Below are 12,225 nucleotides of genomic sequence, written 5' to 3'. Positions count from 1 at the left end.
CCGAGAGGGCGGGGAGGCGGACTTGGCCCCGGAGCCTCCGGAAGGAACCGGGGCGGCAGCCCACGCCCTTTGCGAGGAGAGGCCCCGCCCCGCCCCACAAATGTCCCGCCCCCGCCCACACCCCAGCCCCGCCCCATCAGACAAAGGCCCCGCCCTCGACCCCGCCCCCGCCCCGGGCCCCCAAAAGCTACCAGGCTGCAGACAGACCACCTCTGCACTTGTTTATTGTCATGAACAGTTGTCGTGTGCTCTCACTTTCACTCCGCAATTCTCATTTGGTAAAATAAATAGAGATAAACGAACTTCAGGGCGTGCTCTGTGAAGCCCCGGTTAACTCCATGATTGGATTTTCGCGTCGGACCCGGGAAGACCTCGCCGGCCGCCGCGTGCGCGGTCCCGTGTCCGCACAGACGGCCCAGCTCCGCGGCCTGCAGTCCGCTGCTCCCGACCCACCCGGTGGGCCAACTGCGGGGCGCGGACAGGTGCCAGGTGTCGGCAGCCCGGGAGCCCGTGCGGACCCCGTCCCGGAGCCGGCTCCCGGGGCGCACGGGCGTCCCCCCGGCCGCAGAGCCCGGTGCTGCCCGGGCCCCGGGGACACGGCCCTGGCGGAGGCAGAGCGCCGGCCGCAGCACGAGGGGACTCACATTCCCACTATTATGGCCTCGTAGTGGCAGAATTAGTTAAGCCAGCTCACTCCTCTATCTGAATAATCTTGATTCCCAAGGAAAATGGAAAAAATGCTTTTCAGAATATCATCATTGTGGTTTTGTTTTACAAGCGCTGTTTGTAATTGCTTAGCACGTTCTCTGCTGTCCGTCCTGGGGCTACACCGTCCCCGTGGCTCCGAGGTCGTGCACGTACACGTGAAGACACACGCACACCTGTGTGCAGACATGCAGACGCCCTGACCCATGCCAAAGCAATCACCAAGAAACTCCCGCGTTACTCGCTGCAAGACACAAACTTCTGCGGAGCCAGCGAGCGGCGGGAAGAATGGGCCGCCGCTGACCCACAGACGCCCGCCGCGCTCCAGCCGCCCTGCACTGTGCGTGTGTGTGATGCCTGTGCCGGCCAGGAGGCCGCGGGCCCTGCACCGCGTGTACACCCGTGTGGGAGGCCACAGGCCTCGTGGCTGTCACTGCACCTGCCTGGGAACAGCAGCACTTGAGAGAAACAGGCCCTGTGGCCCAAGGTGGTGGCGGAATGGCCAAGGACCTGCCTCACCTGTCCAAAGCCGCAGGCCCCTCCTGCTAGCGGGTCTGTGATGAGAGGGGCCTGTGCCGGGAAGGTGGGCTGCGTGGTGGAGGGGCACTGCCAGTCCTCGCACCCTCTGGCCACGAAGGCCCCTAGTGGGCAAGGACTGGCGGTTGGCGAGGGGGCTTGGGCTGTCTCCTTCTACATGTGCCGGCTCTGTCTCTTGAACTCCCCCCGCCCCCAGCCTGGAAATGCCCCCAGGAGCACGTGCGCAGAAAACGGCCTGGGCTAGCTTGCAGCCAGGGGGATGCAGCCCAGGCTGGCTCATGGCCAGGCAGTGGCCCAGAGACCCACGTTGAGCCCTAGCGCTCCCCTGTCCGCCAGGGTGGCTGAGCCCTGGGGAGATGGCTTCTGTCTCAGAGCTTTTGTGGAGCCAATGCTCGGGTCCCTCGCAAAATAGAACGAGTGTGTTTCCCCCTTTAAAAATCTCAGAAGCAAAACAGGACGGGAAGGGTGCTGGGATGTCTGCGACTGTCCTTGGGCTGTCACACGGCAGGACTCCACCAGAGGCCCCTTCCCTGGGCTCCTGGGCGTGACAGCGACCACAGACGGACAGACAGACAGCGAGGGGCCTCCTGGAGCCCTCGGCAGCAGGTCAGGACCAGTGTTGAGGGTGTCGCGGTGGATCCACTATGTACATGGAGGCCTGGCGGGGAGGGGCGCCCGCTATCTGGCGCGCTTCTCCACCGAGTACACAGAGATGTAGTAGTCGTTGCTGCCCACGGCCAGGTGAGGCTGCAGAGGAGAGCAGGGCAGGTGAGCGGGCAGGAGGGTGGGGAGGGCGCCCTGCGGCTTCCTCATCCCCACTCTGCTATGGCTCTCAGCAGAGGCCCCACAGCCCGCCACGGGGACACGGGGGCTCCCACAGCTCCCTGCAGGGATGGTCTGGGACCCCAGTGCCACGTGTCCGGGTTGAGAGCCCCGTGCTGCATGGGGGCCTCTGGCGGAGCCCACAGACTCGTGGAGCGGCCGTAAGGGACGGCTGCCCCTCCCCGGGGAGCAGAGGCTGGACGAGGACACCTCAGCACCCTCTTCACTGCACGGCTTCTCCAGGGGCGGCAGCAGGGCAGCGGCCAGGGGTGATAGGAAAAGGGGGGCTGTCTCATGTCTGTGCAGCCCACGACTCCCTGCCTGATGGGGGAATCTGGTGCTGTTTTTGGAGGTAGCTTGGGGGCCGTGACCCTTGGAGACCCTAGGACCTGACAAGATCTTGTTTCATGCCATTCTTGGACATGGGGAGGGAGAAGCCCAGGGCGGCCTGGCTATAGTCCCCCCCACCCCTCTGAGTCCCCCTGCATCCCCCCTGCGCCCCAGGGGTGGGGAGACACAGACCCAGTGCGGGTGGAAGGCCAGGCAGCTGATGGCCCCGACGCGCTGGCCCATAAACCCGTCATAGTACTTGATGTGGTTGATGAGCTCCCCGTTCCCGCTGTAGATGGCCGTGAACTGGTTCATGGAGCCGCTGCACATAGAAGGTCTGGCGTGAGCCTTCCCGCTGGGGTGGAAGAGTGCCAGCCCAGGGGTGAAGCATGGGGGGGGGGTGGCAGGTGCGTCCACAGGGAGAGGTGGCCCCCCTTTCCTCTCACACGGGCACCGTCCCAGACACGGGGCTGACCTGCCCGTCCATCACCCAGGCACAAGGGGCCCCACAATTACGTGGCTCCAAAGAGCTCTCCTTCCCAGGCCATGGGGGGATAGCACCTGTTGTTTACACGGAGACCCGAGGCTGACTCTGGGTGCTCTGAGATGGTCGGGTCAGGAAAGGCCCCTCCTTTTCTCTTAGGGTTGGCACCTACCAGGCGATCAGGTTTGCCTGGGGGTGGATGTCAAGGGCCGTGAGCCCCTTCACGATCTGGAGGACATTCACAGACTCTGGCATCCGAGGGTCGAAGAAGCGTACGTCCCCGTTGACACTGCCGGGAAAGGGTCACTGCTGGTGAGGCTGGGGCGTGCCGGCCGCGTGCAGTCTGGGGCCCACGTGCACATGCGCCGCTCAAGGCCAAGGCCGGCTGGCCCAAGTGCCCAGTAAGGCCCCCGAGGCATGGCAGGCGCCCACCCCACTGGCCCCAGCAACCAGGACCAGCACCAACCCCCCTGGACTCCTCCCCAGAGCCAGAAAAGGCCCTGCCTCCAAGGAGTGAAGCAGCAGTAAGCAAAGACACAGGGGGAGGATGTGAGTTATTGGTTTCATTTCCAATTCTGGAGATTAGATTTTGTACAGCCAGGGATGCAGTTACAGGATGGTAGGGAGGGGAGGCGGGGAGGCCAGGAGGCCCGATGTCACCCCTGGAGGCCACCTTTCCTGCCCTTGGTCTCTAGTGGGTGTCGTTCTAAGAGCTATGTTCTGTTTTTATACTACAAATAGGGGAGAGAGCATCTCTTTGAAGAAATGGTGGCTTTGTGACAGTAAATTACATTTTGCTGTCCCTTTAACGGGCAAATAAATATTCGCTGCTCTCAGCATGGGATTTACTGGGCAGCAGAAATGGATTTATGGGCAGACGATTACTCCATGCAGTGATCCCACAGCAAAGGGCCGGAAGATGCCCACCCCCTTCCCGTGTACACCCTGCCGGCCGCCACCGAGCCAGCCTCCTGCTGCCCTCGGGCGAGGCTCTCCAGAGGGAGGCCCGATGTGTCCCTGCCCTCCCACCGGCCCTGACCTTTCTGGCCAGTCCCAGAGCGGAGATTAATTACAGCCCGGAAATGCTATCCTTTCCCGGCCGTTTAAATACCAAGGAGAAAATAATGTTTTTACAGCAAAATGTCTCATAAATATTCCGTGCTCATTACCTCACGCTCATGATGTGGCCCTCAGGGTGCTTCTGGAGGTAGGCCTTCACCACCCAGGCTGTGTGCTCCCGGTAGGTCATGACGCGGCTGCGGGGGGCGGGGGGAGGATGGGGTCAGAGCCCGGAGGGCCGGCTGCTGCGGGGGAGGGGACAGCAGGCTGGCCGCGGTGCACACAGCACGGGAGCAGGAGCTAAGAAGCCGACAGTGTGACTTCATTTTGAGCGTTCACTTAAAGCCGTCAGGGTCTGCTCTGTCTGGGGGTCAGCGGCCTCCACGCACTGTTCGCCATGATGTTGGGATGCGGTCAGGGCCCCTGGGAGCCCCCCAGACGGGGCTTCACCCCGTGCAGCTCCCATCCCACGACTCTGAGGGTCAGGAATGAGAACCCCAACCGAGGAGCTGCTGAAGCGGAGGCCCCCGGCACGGAGGACACACGCCACACACAGCAAGCCACGAGTCACCCCTGGGGAGCACGGGTGCCCAGTGTCACTGCCCTCAGTGCCAGGAAGAGACCCCAGCGGTACCCTCAGGCTGCCCCATGACCCTTGGCTCTCTCGGAGCCGATCTGCGACTTGACTGCCTGCTCAGGGTAGCTTTTTAAAACGACGGCTTGATGGAGGTTAATCTCACCCTTTCAGAGCGCGTCGTGAGGGGGTTTCAGTGTGCTCACCGCCGTGTGAGGGTATTTCCGCCAGCCCAGAAAGAAACCCCACTCCCCACCCTCACAGTGGCGGCTTTCTGAGGGTGCTGCCCATTCTCTGTGCGGATCCTTCTGCAGAGAAGCTGCAGGGCGAGTGCGGGCCCACCTGGCACCGGTCCAGCCTCGGGTCTGTACTGGGAGACCCCACCCGACGTGGCCCGGCACCGGGGCCTGGGCAGCAAACAGCCCGTCCAGCGGCTCGTCCCATGGGGTTCCTTCAGCCCCACAGTCACATACCTGCCCACCTGCCCCCCCACCCCTGAAGGCCAGGCTTGATTTTCCGGGACAAGGCAGGTGTTAATAAGCACATCGCTCCAGGGGCCCCGGGAGACTGTGCTGTCATCTACCAGCCGTGGGGCTCAGGTGAGTGACCACCAGCTGGACCTCAGCTCCTCACCTGCCCACAGGTAACAGCACTTGCCCCCTAGTGCCTGGCCCCGCCTGGCCCCGCCTGGCCCCTGGCCGAGGACTTGCCCCCCAGAGCCTGGGACAGCCATGACACGCACGTCGCTCAGCGCTGCGTGAAGCCCATGCGGGCACTCCCCGACACCGTCTCCTTGGCTGTCCTGCGTGCTCAGGAGGGAAAAGGAGCTCAGGGAGGGCAGTACTTTGCCAGCCCCCTGCCCTGCTGGCTTTCCCTTCCACGTGCCGTGGGAATGTGGCCTCGGTGGGGGGTGCCCAATGGGCTTTGGGAGGCTCCCTCTGTCTGGAGGGTGCTGGTGCTGGGGGGAGGGTGTGGATTACCATTCACTGAGCGCCATCCTCCGGTCGTAGACGCGGATGGAGCCGTCCCCGAGGCCAGCCACGATGAGGGAGCGGTGGGAGTCACAGGACAGGCTTGTCACACAGCTGTCAGCGCCCGTGGGGATGTCCTGGGGCCGGGCACAGGGACTGTGGTGAGGCTCCCCCACAGCTTCCGGGCACGCCATCACCCCTGGCCTGGGACCCCTGCCTTCTCCACCAAGGGAGGCATTGAAGGCCCAGGGAACCCGAGGGACCCGCAGGGGACCCGAGTGAGTCAGGCCCACACCCGCCCGAGAGCTGGTCCCCTGTCCCTAGGGCCGCAGCCAGCACATAACTCTGGGAACCGGCTTTTGGTGCCAATTAAACTTTCCAGTGTCTCCCTCTTTCCTAAAAAGGAAGACGAAGCACATTTTGGTAGGGACGGATCCTCCTAATTAGTTCAGGAAAGGGTCTAGGGAGTTCTGCCTCCCTAAGCCGCCGCCTCACCGCTCGTCCTGGCGGCCGTAAATGCCGTGGAAGGGCAGGGGTGACGAATGCCTGGCAGGAAAGAGCAGGAGACCAAAGGGGCCACAAGAGGGAAAGTGCTTTCCCCTTGTCAGGGGTTTGCTGCTATTGGGTTCACAGGGAAGAAATCCAACACGAATGGAATCCAATCCGTGTAAGAGGCAACAAGATGAGGGGCCGCAGCTGCACCTCTGGGACTCCCCACCTGCTCAGAGGACTTGCAGGCGGGAGGGGGCCGGGGACAAGCCCCTGGTGGCTGAGCTGAAGACAAGTTCTGGGGGCACGGACTCCCGAGTAAGGGCTGCGAGCACTGGGTGTCCACGCTGCACTGGAGGGCTGCAGGGAATGGCTAGTCCCGGGCCCCAGAAAGGATGTGTGACGGAAGCTGCCTATACCATCGCAGGGCCTGGGCACAGGGCAGAGGGAGGTCACTTCTGCCCGGGGCGGCAGCTCGGACACCCGTGCCCCGGCCTCACTTCGGCTCCCCGTCCCCAGCCCTTCTAGTTCGACCCAGAGCCCGCTCTCCTCTGCTGGGCGCCCGTGTGACTGAGGGCTTGGCGGGAGGCCCAGGGCCGGGCTGGGGAGCTCCCGGGCCTCCAGCCACAGGCAGCACCACCACCCAAAATCTCCGAGGTCCCGAGCTGTCTGCAGCCTACTGCCCCTTCCAGGGTGCCTCTGTCAAAACCAATTCCCTCCTCGTTCTGTCGATTAAAACTGGAAATAAGAGATGCTTTAAGAAGCATGCAGTCAAATAATTCACCATTCCAATTTAAGATGTTTTCACCCTGCTGCTTTTTATGTGGATAAAATAATTTTGGGAAATAATTAGGGTTAGCATCGGCTTAATCACGTTGCGATGCAGGGTCAAAGTGTCACGATAAATGAACATCTAGAGGTAATGAGCTTCCGACGGTGTGGAGGCCGCACACTCCCTCCCTGGTGTGACCCTGACTCTTGCTTCTCTCTGACAAGGCCTGTTTGGTGGGGGGAGCAGAGCTGGGGGGCCTGGTGGGGTGTTGCAGTTACCTGCACTTTCATCTCACGGTCTGTGTCCCAGATCCGGACGATCCGCACGTCCCCTGAGCTCATGAGGAGGCCGGTCTCCTGCTCCCAGTCCACCACCATCCCGGCTCCTGGAGAGACATAGACCGCTCCGGCGTCACCGCGGGAGCCTGTCCCGGGCAGCCACTGAGCACCAAGCAGCGCCACACCACCCACAGCCACGGCCGGGTGCCCAACCCCACAGGAGCTCCAGGTTCCCAGTCTGGGTCAGGGCAGCAATCTGGAGTCTTCCCCGGATCCCTGCTCTGCCCAGACATCTGCTGGCGGGCAGCACCATCCCAGGACTGTTCAACATGCCCGTTTGCTAAAACATCTGGGCACAGCGGGCAGCCCTGCAACTTCAGAGTGGGCATGGCGATGCTTCTCTTGGCCACATCAAGGCTCGAGCATGCGGTTTCTCGGGGCTGAGCAGGAGCTCTGCAGAGGCCGAGCAGACTGCGCCGGGCGTGAGGCCCATGCTGGGACTGCATGGGGAGGCCAGTGACTGCAGCATTCCTAAAGGTGGCATTAAAACCTCACGGGAGGGACTCTGCTTAAAACAACGTTACGTTTTAAACATACAGGAGAGATCCCGTACCCACCACCCGGATCTAACAGTGGCTGGCATTTCCCCCTTTTCGTTCTTTTGAAAAGAAGCAAGATTTTAGACCAGCAAAAGCCTCACTTGCCCACTCTGATCCTGGCCGAACTGTCCCCAGGCCTCAGGCATCTTCCCAAGCTGGGCCGTGCGCATCCCCCATCCAGGTGCACCTGCCACACACCAGGACGGCTTCCGCTAATGCCACCAATTTCACATGGGGCATATTTCCTAGGAACCCGCGTTCCCCTTCCAGGTCACGTTGTGTGGACTTATCCTGCCCAGTAGGTTGGGGTCTGCTTGACCCATTTATTCATGTGTTCCCTGACTCCGCAAACCGCAGCTGCAGCAGCAACATGTGCACTTAGAAGGAGGCTCCCGGCGGGAGGGGCCACATCTGCAGCCGTGGCAGAGACCCACGCAGTGGTCCCACCAGACCCCGTGGTCATTGGCGTTCATGATATTCTTCCTCCACCAGATGCATGCGCTGCGACCTGCATCGTGACACCAGGATCTCTTTCTGTTCTGTCACTTACGTGATGACCTCGTTTGTGTGTTTCTTCAGTCACACTTGTCAAACTCATTTCTGCTGCTCCACGCTGCGGCCCTGCAGCCCCCACGTCCCTGGGCACCCTGTTCCGGAGCCCGTAATGCCTCGTTCTCTTCCACTGTGTCCTTTTAGGGCGGTGGACCTCCCTCCAGGCCCCAATCTCCCTTCTGACCCTGGGCTACCTGCCAGGTACCCCCACCAGCAGTGCTGGGGGCGCGAGCCGGGCCCAGACCCTGGACAGACTTCTAAGCACAGACAACTCGGCTCAGCCGTGGAAGTCTTCTGAGCACCACTCTCTGCAGGGAGACACTGAATTAGTGGGCACAGGGTTTCCTTCTGGCAGATGAGAATGTTCTGGAACTAGCTGGGTGGGGGTCGCACATTATGACTGCACTAAATGCCACTGAATTGAACACTTTACAATGGTTAATTTTATGTTATGTGAAGTTTACCTCAATAATAACCCCCCCAAAAAGAAAGGAAGAGAATAAAAGAAAGACCAGCACGAAGCCTCTATCCAACTCAGGTGTTTGCTCTTCTTGACCAGTCACCTGCCTGGATGCAGAGGCAGGGCCCCCGGGTCGGTCCCTACTGGCCACTCTGTGCCAGGACATGACCCCCCAGGCCAGAGGGACGTACTGAAGGTCCGGGCATGGCCAGCGGTTGGGGGGGGGGATGTTCACGATATGGGGGGGGTGACTGTGCAGGAAGCTCTCTGACCCAGGAGGGGGGTGGTGGGTGGGTGCCAAGGGCCCCCATCCCGGGGGAAGGAGTGTCTGAAGCCCTATTGTTTCAGACCCCATGTTTACTGGACTTGATGTATTTGGTAACAATGAGGATGGACAGCGTGACTTCTGACCCGGGCCCTTTGGTGGCTCATGTCAGTCATGTGCCACCTCTGGAATCAAAACCCAAAGCAATGCCAGGGGGGTGGTCCACACGCATCACTCAAAACCGGCTGCAACCCTTCAGGAACCAGTTGAGAGACCCTGAGAGTGGCCCTGGGCCAGCACCCGCTGGGACGCCCAGGCGGCCTGCCCCAGCCAGTGTCCCAGGGAGGGAAATGGACCCCTGTCCGTCTGTGAGCCTTCTGTCTGGAGCCCCTCACATCACGGGGACCGGACGCCCTCACGCACATGATGAAGGATGGATGGCCTGGCATCATGGGGCAGGGACGGCCCATAGAGCTGGGCACTGCACAGCCTCGTATGGTGGGGGAGGGACAAACTTCTATGATGGGGAACGGACAGGACTCAAAGGGAAGCTTGTTCAAGGCCCCGAAGACCCACATCTACATGGGGGTGGAAGGTCGGGTGGGACCTGGGAGAATGACGAAGCTGGACAGGCACGAGTTGGTTACACGGGGCGGGTAGTTATGTCCATCTGTGTCCAACTGGCCTCAGGCAAACCTACACGCTCTCAGGCCCCCAAGTCAAGGTGGGGCCTGGGCATCCTGCAACGGCTCCAGCTACAAGAAGCATTCTTTGTAAAATTGGTAAAACTGAAAGTCATTTGCTTTGTAAAATTGGTAAAACTGAAAGTCATTTGCTTTGTATAGACTCTGTGAGGGTTTTTAAAGAATACGCAAATTCCCAACTCTGAAAGCGCTGTGGTCGGACCACGGGCCCCGGATGTCAGCCTGTGGGCCGTGGCCTCGGGGGAGCACGGCGGGTTGGTGCCGGGCTGCGTCTGCACCCACCTGACGGTGGCGCTCCCAGCCTGTCCCGGTGGCAGAGCTCGGAGAGGCTGCTGACACGGCCGCAGAGCGCACAGGCCCCCGAGGCGTGGACGTGCGGGGTGGCCGTCGCCACAGAGCGCGCACCGCCTGCGTGCTCAGACGTCCTCGGCCGTCCCCCTGGTGCTCGGCGGCAGCCCCGCGGGGCACTTAGGAGGCGTGTAGTCATTGAGCGTGTAGGCCAGATGGCATCTGGACCAGTGCCAATGTCTCAGCACCACAGTCTGGGGTCACGGGGACAAGCGGAGAGGGTCCGGGGTGGGCTGGGGGACCCAAGGACGTGACGCAGGAGTCGCAGCTGTGCCCTGCGCCGGGGGTGAGCGAAGCGGGTCTGCTCTGTTTTGTTCTGGACGGCCGACCCAGGCCCGAGCCAAGGGGTGGAGGGCAGCTTCCTTCCTGGTGGATTCAACGAGGTGCTTCGGAGCCAGAGGGAGCCCGCCTGGGTCAGGGCCCACTCTAACGCTCTTGTTCCGACTTAATCGCCTCTCTGAAGGCCCTCTCAGGTCAGCGAGCTGGGTGCTGACATGCCAGGCCTCGGCATCTCCATCTGGCGCAGCGGCTCTGGGAGCGTGCGCGGAGGCAGTGGGTGGCATGTAAACTCTAGCCTGGGATGCCAAGCTGGTTCTGCTTGGAAGTAGCGGGGAGCAAGCGCTGCAGTCAGTGGACTAGAAAGCTGTCTGCGTGCTGCAGACGGCTGGGTTCTCCTGAGTCCTGTGTACTGGGTCGGGGAGGCAGATGCCTGGCACGCACAGACGAGTCTGACCCCAGATAGGACATACAAGTGCCCGAAAGGTGGTGAAAGCGATATTCTCTGACCCTGTGACCCTGACACACAGGGACAGCCCCGGACGTGGAGCCCCACAGGCACGTGGCGGTCCTATCCCAGAGGAGGGCCACAGAGTACGGACGGGATAGCTATGAGCCCCAGAGTCTCCTGCATGGGATGCTTCCTATACGGGGGTCCAAGGACCCTCAACCAGCAGGCGGAGGTCATCCCCTTGGGGCCCAGGAACCCTTGGCCAGCCTGCAGGGTGCTTGCCCTCGGGGCCCAGGGACCCTCGGCCAGGCCTGAGGGCGCGTCCCCTCGGGGCCCAGGGACCCTCAGCCAGCCTGCAGGGCACATCTTTCCACCAACCCCATTGCAGTCGAGCACCTAAACTCAGACTGATTTGGTAACTTTCACAAAAGCAAATGAGAGGAACGTGAGGTGGAGTCAGGACCCCAAATGAGGCCCACCCTGTATTACAGCCTGGTTCTTTTTGTGGGGCCACACCACCTCTGACGGACATCATGGACACATACAAGAACTCATGTAACAGCTCGGTTGTTTGCGCTCTTCTAAATGAACAGAGTGTCCTCGAAATCGGCCTCTGAGACGTGCAGGACGGCCCGTGAACGGCCAGAGCCCCGCTGCTGGGAGCCCTGCAGAGCCCTGGCCCGGCGGCCCTGGACCCCAGGCGTGGCACAGCCCAGGGGAGGCAGGGGAGGCCCCAAGATGACAGGATGCCTCCCCTGCGTGGGCGGGGGCACAGCCCAGGGCTGGAGTACGAGAAACCCGTGCTGCCGGGAAGCAGCCAGCGCGTTGGCTCGCACGGTCAGAGCAACCTCCGCGGGAGGTGTCGGTTGAAGACAAACCCCCGAAGGAGCCGGAATGTGGTTTGGGGGCCTTGGAGCCTATCCGCTCAGCTGTGTTTGACTGTTTGCGGGCGCCCTCACCTAAGACAGCGAGGCTCCGGTCTGGAAGATAATCTCAGAGCAATGGGAGATCGCGGGGAGGAACGCAGGGCTCTGCTCTACACCCCGACGCACCTCCAGAGAAGGTCCTCCTGCTCCCACCTGGTCGCCCTCTCGTTTCCCACGGGTCCGGAGTCTCAGCCACGTCCCGCTGCCCAGAGACGGAGTGTGGCCACTGGTTCTCCCCGACACCTTTTCCAGCCAGCCCCGCGTCTCGACTTCCAGACATGACAGGAGGAGAGGTTATTTGATCTGTCCCAAGTTAAAGATGATAAAAGGGTTTCATGTTCTTCCCAGATGGGACGACCAGAAGGAACAAAGGTGATGGCTGTGTTTTAAGTAACACTCCTAAGATTCGAACATCTTGCCCTTGAACGAGGTGGACTTCATAGGTCACTATGGGTGCAGGGTGCCCCCTCCTTCCTCTGTGCACCCCTACCTCTCCTGTCATTGTCCTCCTGGGCTGGCGTGGCTTTCTGGGTTTCTGGGAGCGAGCGGGCTGCTCTGAGCTCCCCCTGCAAAGGGCTGCCCACTGGCTCACTTCCTCTCTAGGCTCACACCTTCAGGATGCC

The 12,225-nt window shown here is 61.6% G+C and overlaps 1 protein-coding gene across 2 annotated transcripts in view; it reads right to left on the bottom strand.

Annotated features, from left to right (window-relative positions):
• Positions 1-212: 212 nt before the first annotated feature.
• The window catches only part of RPTOR (regulatory associated protein of MTOR complex 1), a 329,954-nt gene continuing 317,941 nt past the window's right edge, over positions 213-12,225 (bottom strand). For both annotated transcript variants that reach the window (XM_032429799.1, XM_032429800.1), the window contains 6 exons: positions 7,022-7,128; positions 5,492-5,619; positions 4,048-4,134; positions 3,051-3,167; positions 2,587-2,716; positions 213-1,989 (listed from right to left, as the gene is read on the bottom strand). In XM_032429799.1, coding sequence (XP_032285690.1) covers positions 1,921-1,989; positions 2,587-2,716; positions 3,051-3,167; positions 4,048-4,134; positions 5,492-5,619; positions 7,022-7,128 — 638 coding nt within the window. In that variant the 3' untranslated portion in view covers positions 213-1,920. The remainder of the gene's footprint in view (positions 1,990-2,586; positions 2,717-3,050; positions 3,168-4,047; positions 4,135-5,491; positions 5,620-7,021; positions 7,129-12,225) is intronic.

This window comes from Phoca vitulina, unplaced genomic scaffold (assembly GCF_004348235.1).
Source record: "Phoca vitulina isolate PV1807 unplaced genomic scaffold, GSC_HSeal_1.0 scaffold41, whole genome shotgun sequence".
Taxonomy (NCBI): domain Eukaryota; kingdom Metazoa; phylum Chordata; class Mammalia; order Carnivora; family Phocidae; genus Phoca; species Phoca vitulina.
The sequence above is the reverse complement of the archived record's forward strand: the minus strand, read 5'-3'. Positions and strand labels throughout refer to the sequence as shown.